Genomic DNA, 13,842 nt, shown 5'->3' on the forward strand with positions numbered 1-13,842 from the left:
CTGACGTCACAGGTCATGGGAAATTCGCGGCAGAACGAAATGCTGAAGCAGGTTTACTCCAAATTCCTTATAGTTCAAATTACTCCACGCCATGAGATCTGTGATCACGCAGCACAGTATCACATCCTCTGGCTTTCAGCTGGGGGCTTCATCTCTGACCCGGAACTGGGCTGCTTACAGAGTGAGGGAGTGGCGTTTGGAAACTGCGTCGAAAAGGATTGGATGAATGAAAGGCAGAGACAAAAAGAAGAATATATTGTTAGTCTGTTGGTTAACTCTTTAAAGCCCAGTGGTTACTATATGTACCACCTGCTTTAACAGACCAAAACTCTGTATTCTGCTCGAAGAGTGGATTTATGTATTTCGTATGGGTCTCACAGTAAACAGATTGATTTTTCAATATTGTTGTCTTCTGGGTTGAGATATTGTGTAGTTCAGTGAGCGGATTCCTGTGTTTCGAGGAACATACAGTCCCCGTCTTCAGGGTCCTTGGAAACGTCAACATCCATCTATGAAACTACGAACCAGAAGAAGACAATTTTAATCATAGGAACTCCAAAATTTACACAGTGCATATTTACCTTCGACAGCTTCAAATGAGTTATCTTTATACCTAATGGAAACGCCGTGTTTCGCGTGAGGCATGAGGTAATCTTCAGGTATTATTCAGAAGACATTCCTGCTTCAGTGACCCTAAATCCCACTTAACTGAGGTGTTCATTCACACATTACGCAAATCAAAACTGCAACTTATGCTAAATTAATTATAATCATGAAGAATGCCGTATTCTGGGATGTGGCGCCGTGTAGATATTCTGTAAACCGATGTTTCGGAAGAACGTAACGCCTCCATCTTCAGGGCAGAAGGAAAAAAAAGAAAAATCCACGGTGCTACAACCCAGAAGACGGCATTCTTCATAGTCACTGCCGTGAAAACCTCAAATCTTACGAGTACAGTGTCTAAAGTCAATTGATCTAAACCTGGAAGAGACATTTCTCGTCTGCTTTTGTCACCATTTCATTCTCTTTGCCGCCCGTTCTGCTAGTTTCTTGCTTGGATTAATCTAAGAACTTGAAGGAGGTGATATTTTCCTCCGAAACGTCTGTTGACTTCCACTGGAATACACGCAGTTATATCCCACAATATAAAACCCTTCATAGTCACCGCTATTAGAGCACTAAATCCTACATCTTTTCTGTTTTCCACCTGCTTTCACGCTGGCTTCTTCCTTGGCTTATTCTTCGACCCTGAAGATGGAGGCGACATATTCCTCCGAAACGTCGGGTTGACTTTAATGGAATACATGGCCTTATATCCCAAAAGATAAAAAACTCCTCACCTTTTCGTGTAATGGATCTATGAACACCAGCAAAGAGTATGAATTACAAAGTTCCTAGGCATGTAATTTTCTCAGTCGTTGAATCCAAACCACTTCAAATTCGTTGAGTTGCTTGGTAACTCCTAAAGAGCCCGTATATGCCCCAATTCATATGCATATTCTCCTCAGCTTTATAATTCAAATGTAGGACGTGTAGCACTTCGCAGACTCGGTTCAGAGCAACAGTGTCCTAACTCCACCGCTGCCGATCCGAGCGAAACATTCCTTCAACTCCGCGGTTAGAAATGAGAGGACGCTCCAATTTGCCCAGTGTGACTCGAGGGAGCAATTCATAAACCACATACCGACCTGGCTGGCTTAGCGGTGAAACTCTACGCTCGTATTCCGAGGTATCCGGTTCGAATCTCGGTTGGATCACCGGATATCCTGAGCTAAACGTTTTCGTGGTTTTCCTCAGAACTTCCAGGCAAATGCTGGGCAGTACCTCGATTAAATCGAGACCATCTCCTTCCAAATCCTTTCAAATTCACGGTTCATCTATCCATACTACATGACGATGTAGAGTGCAGCTACTGACAGCATCGTGAAATAACGCGCGAAAACAAAGCGTTGAGATTTATAAATGATTACAAATGGTGTACTTCTGACCACAGATTAAAACTCCATTGTATATTTATTTATGTCTTCACTCACGGAGCTGAGCCCTTCTTGAGAAGCCTCCAATTCTGCAGCTACTCTCGATCCAATCCATACCATCCCATCCTATCTCTCTAAGGTCCATTTTCATACCGTCCACCCACCTACGTCTTGGTCTTCCCTGTGGTCTCTTTCCTTCTGGCTTTCCCGCCAATATCCTATAAGCATTCCTTTACGCCCCATTCGTGCTACACGCCCTGCCCATCTCATACTCCTTGACTCGATCATTCTAATTATACTAGGTGAAGAGATTTATTCCTTTCCTGCTATATAAACTATAAACCGGCTAAAAACTAAATTCCGTGGCCTGTAGTCAGCAAGCGAACTATACTGACCGAGCGACCGCCTCTTGTCGGCGAAGTTAGTGTCAACTTTTGCGGACAGAGGGTGTCACGTGGTCAGCACAACGGATCCCCACGGTCGTTAATCTCGGTTTTCTAGACCGGAGCCGCTTTTTCCTAGAAATAGCTCATCAGTTAAACTCACGAGGCTGAATGGAACACGTTCCAGACCCACTACTTCTAAGAAAATAAGGCGGCGCCGGGAATCCAACCCGGGACCTCTGGATCTGTAGCCAGAAATTTGACCACTAGACCACAGAGGCGGTCCACTATAAACCGACTTATTTACTAATTTGTAGGATGTTACACGGCTATTTCATCGTCCAACAGCGACTAGTCTAAGGGCTGAACGACTAGGTTCGACTCTCGGTAAGGGAAGAGGTTTTGCTGCCTCCACAGCTTTCAGACCAGTTCTAGGGCCCATCCAGCCTCCTACCCAATGGGTACCAGGGGGCCCTTTCTTGGAGTGTAAAGCGGAAGGGGCGTAAACCTTATCACTCATCTCCATCTAGTGCCGAGGTCAAGAAAAACGTGGAGCTGCACCTCCACTCCCCCCATACAGCTTCATATCGTGGCGGGGGGGGCAACTTTATCTTGTAGGAGACGGATTTTAATTGCGTTAGTACAGACACAACATTTCGCTGTGTTATGAAATGTTTAATTGGATGCCGGCCCAAGAGGCGCATATGTTTTTGGGGGCAGCCGAAACATTTGGCTCATTTGTTTGTATTCCATGTATATTAGAGTTTTAATTTGAAGATTATTTATAATAGTTTCAAACGTACAAAGTCAAAAATCCTTCCAGAATCATAAAATATAGACGATGTGAACTGCGAATGAAATAACGCTTGTGTAAGTTCCGAAAAAAAAATGAGGTTCCAGCCGCGAAACGCTCTCGAAGTTCGCCCCATATCGGTTTTGCAAACAAGGCAGAAAAGTCCCAGCTACTTACACACGAACTGCAGCAGCATGTAACAAAACAGTAACAGTATGTAGGCACACAGCATCAGTAGCACCGCAGTCGGATAACTTTAACCGTACACTAATCCAGCACTTGACTGACTGATGCAGAGCTACAGCTTCGACATTTTATATCGCCACGTGACTGAGGGTGACTAGCGATTGGATTTAGATTGGTAATCGGGTTTGTTGGACAGTTTAACACATAACTCGTGACTACACTTTGCAAATCACTGTCACATACAGACTAACTTTCTCAGTCAAGTTCTTCACTCCGCTGCTTAGTAACGTCTTCGAACAATGGACGATCATTTGTTCCCGGCCTGGCGGCCAATTTACACCAATTTCCTACTATTCTAACTGCCGCTTCAAGGCTGGCGTTTTCAGCCAATCAGTTCGCCTTGGTGACAAACCCTTCGAGACTCACGACACAGTAATTTTATTTTCCAACTGAACACTTGCGGTTATAGTCCTAATGTAACATCCTCTCTGATGAGAAGATGGGTCTGTAGTTTACAATTGCTGCTGGGCCTCGCCAGCGTAGTCATTCTCAGGTCCGAGTCCCGCGGGATTCATGACCACATTTTACTCTCTCACATTCGAGACTCCTCTAATCTGGAGGGCCAGGTCCCAGTATTTATATCCCTCAGGAACAGGGTGGCCCGGTCATTTCCCACAAGGCGCTGGGTTTCCTTTTCGTCGCCTCCTACGACTCGCAGGGCTACGGTGGAGGCATTCGAACCCGCCTCCACATGGGAGCTGTCCCCTAATGGCAGCTGGTCCTCGTTATATACTTGGCGGTGGTCAAGCTTACAACCGTTCAAGTGACTAACCTGCCGTTGTAGCATAAGATACGCAACATAGGCATGATCTGTTTTGCAAAGCCTGTACTGATAAAGAACTTGTATACAGTGCATAATGAAGAATTTTCAGTAACACGCTATAAGTGCGATACGTACACTTGACGAAAGCAAATTACGTATATTCATAAGAGACAAACCCATCTTCTCGTCAGAAAAGTTCCGTGGTTTTAGTCCGCAAGCGAACTCTACCGAGCGACGGCCGCTTGTCGACGAAGTTAGGGCCAACTTTAGCGGATAGAGGGTGTCGCGTGGTCAGCGAAACGAATCCCCACAGCCGTTAATTTCGGTTTTCTAGACCGGAGCCGCTATTTCCTTGCAATATCTCCTCAATTATCCTCACGAGGCTGAGTGGACCCCGTTCCAGACCCACTTCTTCTCAGAAAATCTGGTAGCGCCGGGAATCGAAACCGGTCCTCTGACCACTAGATCACAGAGGCGGTCGCTTCCTTCCTAACGCTTTCCAATTCACTGTTATGAATCCTGTTTGACGCTATACATTTCTGGTACAGACAGCATCGTTTGTAACCAACTAACCTCAGGCCACCTGCCGAAGTCCAGATACAGAGACAAAGATAGGGGAAGCCTCTAGTGGCGTGACGTTCGTATTAACCGACAGCAGCGCCAGCACTTAACAGCGGAAACATCGAGACTCTTTGCATTTCACCGTAATGTATTCCGTGACGCGATCATTTTGTGTTGAACGACTCCACTTATCGCATTGCCGCCCTCTCAACGACTCACAGAACGTGACTACGACAAAAACACTACCGCTCCCCGTATCATATCGATCTTCACGTTATTTATACCAGCTCCCCCGGGCGTGTTTCTTAAAACACTTTGACAGGAAAGCATAAAAGGACGAGTATTTGAGTTTCTCACATCCAGATTCGGCCAGATATGCACCCAACAACGTTTCAGATTAAATTAATTTGGTTTCTAATGTTCCTTTTAGAGAATCTTCATGTAGCAGAAGGCAACAAAGAGATTTACTGATTTCTTCGACTTCAGAATATTCGAACAACAAATTCCAGAGTTGATAAAGGACTTATTCATACCATAAGCGATATATTTCAGTACTACAGACTAAATACGCAGGGGCGTCGAAAATGAGGGGGATGAAAAACCAGCACATCTGCCCCGCCTGAAATGAAAAACACACACATACACAATGAAATAAAACTGAAGATGTCAAATATCCACACGAAATTGAAAGAATTAAAAAAAAAACTATTCTCCTATCCAGAATACTTTAGGGCGATCACTTAATGGTTTAAACGTAACTGCAAACAAATTCTATTACCCCTTCCCCCCAAGGGAACCTGTTGGCCTCCACGAACACAGACGCGAAACACGGAATGACTAGTGAATAAAACCTTGGAAAGGATCATGAAACGGTCATGACATGATCAAGTTACTATGAAGAATAGTCATTTTTCGGTATGTGACTCCGTGTATTACAGTAGAAGTTCCTACCGCACTACACGGCGTCACATTCCAGAAGAAAATATTCCTTTTCAACTTCGCTTTAGAATATCACATTCTTGGTCTTTGAGTTGATGGTTTCATCTCTGACGCAGAATTTGGTTGGTTACAGATCTCTATCCTGAGCCAGGAGAATATAACCAACAAGCTCCCCATTCCATCTCGTTATAACTAACTCTAATATTATCCTCCCACCTGTGTTTAGCCCATCCTAATGGTCTGTTTCCTTCTGGTTTTCCTACCCAAACTTTGTGCAAATTTCCAGTCTCCCTTGCATGCTACATGCCCTGCCCATCTCATCCTCCTTGATTTGATCATGCTAATAGTTGAGTCCGGAGTGAAACGGAGAGTTTCATGGAGGTAGGCCTAGGCCCAAATGAGGGCTGTAGCGCCAATGAAAAAAAAAATAGTTGAGTAGGAATACAAATTATGAAGCTCCTCATTAGGCAGTTTTCTCTAGTTTATACTTTCATCCTTCTAGGGTATAACTGTTCTCCTTGGCACCCTGTTCTCAAATATCCTGTCCCTGTACTTCCCTTATGTTTTCAGTCATATGAACTCCAGTGAAACTGGGAGTGACCACACCACTGCAACTGGATTTGCACACAAAATGCCACATATAGCAGAGGTTCAGTCACAACTCTACTTCAACTGCACAGTCATACAAGTTCCAGTTGAGCCACGGTTCACACTTGCTCCAGTGCAAACGCTAAGCCACAAGTAACATAACAGAAGACATGTTTTAGTTTACAATAAATTCCTGAGCATGAACGTTAGAATCACCTAGAGTTCCTTCTGTTGAGTGAAGTTTTTAGGCACACTATACACTTTCAGTCTTGTTTAATTCTAGGAAGGATCTATGTCACGTCTTGTGCAGACCTTATGGAAGAAAAATGGCTTGCATGTCTAAGTTTCTAACGGTGTATGAATATTGAAAACGTAAACTTATAACAATTCTAATGAAGACATAAAATGGTGATGCAACCTCAAATCCAGCAATGGATGGGGTACTGAGTGATTTTTGCAGCAGCACCATCAAATGAACACGTACAACCACTGTATAAAAAAGGAGACTTTTATGCAAAAAATATCTTATTTATTATATGTAGGTATATATACATTTTTTCATACACATGTACATACAAATGTTTTCTGATAGAATTAAGTAAGATTTCCGATTATAAATAATCACAGGGTGTATGCTTTGCCTATCATCTAACATCCAGACACAAGACAATTTTGCACAAACTGGGTCACTTTCCTTCCTCGTTTGAGAGGCATAAACTCAGTTGTGTCTGTTAGAGAGAGCCTATCTTGATCACAGAGCCTTACTGACTACACTGTCTTTGGCATAACATAAATTGGGAAAGAAAGTGGTGAAAGGGATGTCAAACTGTTGGCACCACTGCCAAGTTCAGTACCGACTAACGCTGTGGCCAGCACCAGCAATTACGGTAACATCTGCAGCTACTTTGTTCATCTGGCCACAATTATTTTGCTTAAAATACATTTCCGCTGTTGATTCATGTCTCCACCACAGACACCGGTAATTATGGCGCTGTAAGAAAACAGTGTATGCTTCTCTTCTGATGCTTCTGGTCATTACTAATTATTTTCAACCATGGTACATGTAAAACCAAATTTAAGAAAATTACTATCTTCCAGGACGTGATCTGTCTAGCCCAGCAGAAATTCAGTGAATTGTGGAAAAACATACTGCTTCCATCTTCAGGGTAGAAGAATAAGTTAAGCAACCAACCAACTACTTTACTTCTTTTGGCTTATTTTTGGACTTCATCCATCGTCTGGTATGTAAAAGACAAAAACCACGTTTCGGAGACTGGATCTGTCTCCGTCTTCAGGTGGGTAGGAAAGGATAAACCTACTCAGCTGGGCCCGTAAGAAAGAGCTAGTCTCAATCACTGGTCCGAAACTTTGTGGTCTTTTGTCTTTTACATACCAGACGATGGATGAAGTCCAAAATAAGCAAAAGAAGTACAGTATACACCATCGTCAGAATCCTTTCAAGTCTAACCAACTACTTGTTTGACTTAACTCTTTGACACTGAAGATGGAGGCTGTATATTCCTCTGAAATATCACTAATTTCTACCACACTCACGAGATCATACTGAAGGAGACAGTACTCTTCAGGGTCACTGCTGCGGAGAACCTCAAATCCAGCAGATTTCAGAAACCACCTCACAAACAAAATGAACGCGTGCGCTTCAATGGCCCGCACTATTATGTATTTTGGCGCTAAACAACAAAAAGGTTTGGCATCCCAATTATAGTTTCTTTCACATACATGGGCTTGAGCAGAAGAATCATACACACCCGGACCCAGGACAGATACATTCGCTTGGCAGCTAGCAAATTAGATACATGTCACTTCAAGCTCACTCAATACCCGGCACCTCCGGCTACATAAAGGTTGGAGTCCACCCGCAGAGAGCTCAGTTTTGAGATGTATATTATTTATATTTCCTTGAGCTTTCCCTTCGCTTAACTGTCACAAAGGCAAAATGTTATGCATAGAAGGAATATCAAGGTGTCATTCTGTTTGACATGGCATTCAATCTGATGTCACATAATAAGTGTACCACTGGGGATAGCGGGGCGCCTCGTATGTACTCGAACACACTTCTGGCGAAGGATCAACGGCATTAGGGAGAGCAGCACTTTCCAGATGATAGTGGTCACACTATTCCTGGTAGGATCTCATTCTGTGTACAGATTACAAAAACAACTGATTTATGGAAACTGGTGACAAACCAAAACGTACAGAATTATAAACAAAGAGTTATGATTTTATCCATATTTTCGTATACATGGTTTCGATTGTGTCACGAGGGGCATCACTGACCTTTCTGTGGCCATGGCAGAAGTTGCAGCACGCACTGCTCAGTTTCCCTGACTCAGTCGAGTCACTTCCTGTTCCTCCTTCAAAGCATTCAGTGTCTGTTCAGCACGTTTCCTGTTCTGCGCGTTTCTGACATAGCGATCTGCAGGAGCACAACCCTTGCACTGTCCAAACAGCAGTATTAAGTCTCCAAGATGTTCAGATGCTAGCTCTCACATCATGCTAGTGTCACGTCACCAACAGCCGGCAGCCTTGTTCTCTCTCTCTCTGTATATTTCTTTCACTCATGGGTGCATTTTACTTACTGATATAAATCAAAGAAGACATAAAATTAAGACAATGGAATGGAAACAACTTGGTGCCATTTAAACGTAACTGCGAGGGCAAGACAGGTGGCATGCAGAGTAGTCTTCAGGGTCTTCAGGGGCAGGAATGGTTGATAGTAATGTGGAATGAGAACAGGGGAACCCCATGAGGTGGAATTATAGGCAAAAGTTTCAATTTATACGTACCTTTGGCAAAGTCCTTTGTGTTCTACACAACATTGGCACAAATCGCAGTGATGACAAATGATATCTAATCTAATAATAAATACTGCGTATATCTACAACCACAATTTCAGCAATTCTCTTCTTCAACGAATCATCTAGGAAGTTCAGACTTTGAATTCACAGGTTCTTTATGCGTGACATGGAGGCAGAAGGTCAAATGGAGTTGTGTGTCACATGAGGGCTACCATAGGATGCCCATAAACCTCCTCTATCATCACTACATGGTAACAACATATCATGTTTTGGCCGCATAAGGCCCCGAACATCAAGCATTGAGACATCCATGTCTTTGAACGCATTCAGAAGGACAATACCCATAATAATCGTAAGGAACCCACATAAGTTCCCGAGCATGTCCTCCCCATTGAGGTGCTGCCACTCCCTGAACAGAATAGTGGATGCAACAATCACAAGGGTTGTGAAGAGGACATAGTACACCGGGGTCACAATGCCTGTGTTGAACAAGTCCAGTGCCTTGTTGAGGTAATTCATCTGAACTGTGATACACAGCATGACAGTCCAGAGGAAGATCCAGGTCAGCCAGTTGCCCATCTCGTTACGCTCGCCATAAAGCGTCTCCTTGAGAGCGAGCCCCAGCCCTTTGCAGGCCATCACGGTTAGCGAGCCCACAGCCGAGCAGAGCGTGATGTACACCACCACGTTCTGATGCCCATACCGAGGTCCCACGCACAAAGCGATGAACACGGACAAGGACACAACGGCCACCACGTACGTGATAAAACCTGTAGAGGGTAACACATGTGACGTCCATTTTATAAATATACTCCATTCCTATACATATCTAAGCACAGGACATGTTTACTTTTTAGCTCTTGTAATAAACTCACCGGGATCCTGCAATTTAGTGAGCAACTCCGACAGACTCTCCACTTCCTCTTCCTTTGGAGAATGAATTACAATCACTGTGGAGCCTAGCACGCACAACACACATCCTATCTGTAGAAAAACAGGAAGGCATTCATTCCCACATGCCAAACCCAATTTGAAAGAGCACACTCTACAACACATTGCGTAATTCAGAGAATCACATATTCTGTAATGAAATGTTCCAGACGGGTGCTAGTGCTCTGTTACTACTTAAACTTTGCCTTAAAGTAATGGGGGTTGTTCAAATGAATCTGATCCCGGGATGTTAAGGCCATGGAGCAGCGGCCGTCAAATAGTCTCGAGGGCATTCAGGCGTGTACCCCACGATGCACTAGCCAACGGATCTCATCCGCAAGAAAATTCCTGGGCTACTGCTGGAACAACAGCATCACCATGGCCTTGATACATTCAACCAACTTGAATTTATGGCTTCCGGACCATGATATAACCACTGATTCACAGAGCCACTGTAGAATCTTTCAAGATGTTCGTTACCAGCACAAAGTGCATGTGTTCTGGCATGTTCACAAGGTGCGTTACCACCACCATGATGATGCCCATCCCACGTGACACACTGTGCACCTAGTGTTGGATCATCCTATACACAACACGGACCCACACCTATGCAACTTCGAAGTGTCCCCTTGAGGAAGCGTTAAAGCAGTACAGGTTCAAGAAAGCTACAGGACCAGCAGCATGAACAATTCTTTGGATGCTTGCCTTAACACCCACAATGAATATTTTTAATGGCTCCTGTTCCGTCACACACCACGACCCTCATACTAGTTTCATCTGAACAACCCTCACACATTATGCCTCCATCCTCAGTTTGTAAATCACTTTATAAATAATCCCTAGAATAAACACATGCATTTTTGAAATGAAGGTATCAAGAAGATCACTGTCTTCTTCGGATGTGACACAATAGTCTGGCAGACTGTTACCAACATTTCAGAGAAAACAGCTGCTTCCACCTTCAGGGTAGAAGAGTCACTCCTGTGAGAACCTAGAATTTCAAGAGGCATGGACATACTTAATATGACTGTGCAGTACAGTACAGTCCAGTGTAATTCAGAACACTTCTCGGGGAAATTTATCAATCGCTTACCTTTCCTAATAGGTTCAAATTCTCATTAAGGAATCGGGAAGACAAAATGGCAGCCACAAGTACACTCAGTGCTCCTAACGGTGTCACCAGAGATGCAGGGGCAAATGCATAAGCTGCAAAGTTGGCAGCCTCACCCACGCCCACTGTGTCCAACACATAAAAGCACCAGGTGTCAAGAGAGTAGCACACTATTACATTTAGGAGTACAATACAATAAAAGAAACCAGGCATCCAACCCCCGCCCCCCACCTTTTGGGGAAAAACCAGAATTTGAAAGGAAATCAAGTAAATATTAATACCAAAAAAATGAAAATTGTCCAAAAGAGACCTATCTTGAATAGCCTGAAGTGATCAGTAAAGTTAGTAACAGACTACATACATCGAACTCTGCAAACAAACTGACAGTCTCATAATGCTGAATACATACACAGCATTTTTATTGTAAGAGTTATTACACCTGCCAATTCTCCTTACAAAACAGAAAGAATGTGGCAGGGGACAGTGAGTTTCAGTAACTTAACATTCATCCCATACGCTGGAATACAGAAATGCTTACTTGAAAGTAACCCTGCCCACCAAATCCATTCTCTAAGATACCCGAAGCCCCCTGCACTAGCACGCACAGCTCCTGTCCGGTTCAGACGAATCAGTGCCTTCTTTTTTATGATGAAACTGGAACCTTCAACAAAAACATAATAATCTCTTAGTGTCAAGTTCTCTTGAACGCACCAAAGTCTGAACACTAACATCAAACAGCCCACTGTAGGGCTAATGTTCTGAACTTTTACTCAGGTGGTCATCTCAGCATCTTTGTGGCGTTCATGAGCCCCCCCTATGAAAATCCCAGATAGTACCTCGATTAGGACATCACTACTTCCTTCCGAATCTTTTCAATTCCAATCATCCTGCAATTTGATGCTATATACACTAGCTACTGAGAGTGCAGTAAAATAACCGAAAAATAAAATAAAAAATAGTGAAGAAATTCAAAGAATTCCTACATATACTGTGAATGCATTACACATCAAATTCAATTGGACAGGCTTCAAAGTGGGTGTTTTTTTCTTTGTACAAAGAGTCCCAATGTTCATTTGTCCCAGATATTTTCTAACCACACTATCAGGAGTTCAGGTTGTACAGTGTCAAACGGTAGGATGTTCAGTGAATTACGTGGAAGAAAGCTGCTGCAGCCAATTTGAGGTACTATCCAAAAATCTTGAGGGGGGCTGAGGAAAAACATGTCATGATGGCCACTCTTCAGGCTGACATATAAACTCCAAACCTCTCAAACATGATCAAGCAGTACTAACTACGCAGCCATAACACTAAGCATGCTGAGTTTCGCAAGCACAAATGAAACATTCTGCAAAAAATGTGGAGACAAGTTACATGTGCGTGCATAATACAGATTCCAGGATGCGGTCATCACAAGGCCACCCCACAGCTCACGTAGTTAGTTGCTGGCTTCCCACCGTGGCAACCCGGGTCTGGTCATGTGGGTTTTATGGTGGACAAAGTGGCGCTGGGGCAGGTTTTCTCCGAGTACTTCGGTTCCCCTGCCAATCTTGATTCCACCAATTGCTCCACAATCACCCTCACCTATCATCTTGGGCTGGTACAATAGGACAATAATGTCTGCAGTACAAAGTGGACTCAGTCTTACCCCACTAAGAATAGCAAACAAAAATTTGGTCACAACACTGTCAAGTTCTTCCATATTATCTTTTTCCCTGTCTATGAATTGGGCATCCTATAGTTTAAAACCAGAGATAAATGGTAAAAGACAAAAAAAAAAAAAATATTCCACATCTCCAAAACTGTGTAACCAAGGCCAGTTAGACATTATTGTCACACCAGAAAGATGCGATAAATTTTGTAAATTTTGACTTATGAAATCTGATCTTTTCATTATGAAGTCCTATGAATATCCAGATTCTCGAGAGTGGTAACCAGTGTCAAAAGAAAGATTCATACGTGACAGCAGTGCTAAAACTAAAGTGACCACAGTATTACGCAGCAGTGTGCGAGAGTAGTTTTATTGGGGCAGAGGAATTTCATGATTGCCTAAAGCAAGTAAGAAGGTTCGAAGGGAATCCCTCGCATCTCCCCTCCTTCACATCAAGCCACCCAGTCAATATGTGGGTTACACAGAAGTGCCGGTGATAAAGTTCAAATGGCAACTTACCTATGAATACACTGGAACTGATAGCCAAACATAATCCAATATAAAATTCTGTCTTGTCATATGGCTGACTGAAAACAGGAGTACGTTCACTTACAACCTCAGGGTTGTCGAATGCCATGACAGGAACTTTATTAGCCTGGAACCTAAAATCAAAACTGATTACTAGAATGCTGCCAAATCTGGCAACGCATATTCATTGTGCTTGATTACAAAGAGGAAAAGTGGAGCCAGTGTGCAAAATTATTTTTAAATTGTTCTTCCTTAATGACACTGGGCAAAACTGTTCATTACCACATATATTAACGAATCTGGAAGCAATATCGCCGGTCACGGTAGCCAAGCGGTCTAAGGTATGTACTGTCTTTGCTCGCTCGGAAGCCGGGATCATGGGTTCAAATCCCACTCTGGGCATGGATGTTTGTGTGCGTTTTTCTGTCTTTATGTACAGGTAGAGGCCTTGCGACGAGCTAATCACCAGCCCAAGGAGTCATACCGAATGTGTAAGATCTAGAAAACCGAAGTGAACAGAAAAGTTCATGGAGGTAGGCCTAGGCCTACTGGGGCTG

At 43.4% G+C, this 13,842-nt stretch overlaps 1 protein-coding gene across 4 annotated transcripts in view; it reads right to left on the reverse strand.

Moving 5' to 3' along the window:
* Positions 1-7,640: 7,640 nt before the first annotated feature.
* The window catches only part of LOC111875001 (magnesium transporter NIPA2), a 7,373-nt gene continuing 1,171 nt past the window's right edge, over positions 7,641-13,842 (reverse strand). For 2 of the 4 annotated variants that reach the window (XM_023870995.2, XM_023870998.2), the window contains exons 2-6: positions 13,277-13,419; positions 11,648-11,770; positions 11,092-11,234; positions 9,944-10,052; positions 9,027-9,838 (exon numbers count right to left, since the gene is read on the reverse strand). In XM_023870995.2, the coding sequence (XP_023726763.1) occupies positions 9,249-9,838; positions 9,944-10,052; positions 11,092-11,234; positions 11,648-11,770; positions 13,277-13,419 (1,108 nt within the window). In that variant the 3' untranslated portion in view covers positions 9,027-9,248. Of the gene's footprint in view, positions 8,849-9,026; positions 9,839-9,943; positions 10,053-11,091; positions 11,235-11,647; positions 11,771-13,276; positions 13,420-13,567; positions 13,649-13,842 lie in introns of those variants that run through there. The other 2 variants (XR_002844645.2, XM_023870996.2) reach the window with 2 other exon arrangements.

This window comes from Cryptotermes secundus, unplaced genomic scaffold (genome assembly GCF_002891405.2).
Source record: "Cryptotermes secundus unplaced genomic scaffold, Csec_1.0 scaffold868, whole genome shotgun sequence".
NCBI lineage: Eukaryota > Metazoa > Arthropoda > Insecta > Blattodea > Kalotermitidae > Cryptotermes > Cryptotermes secundus.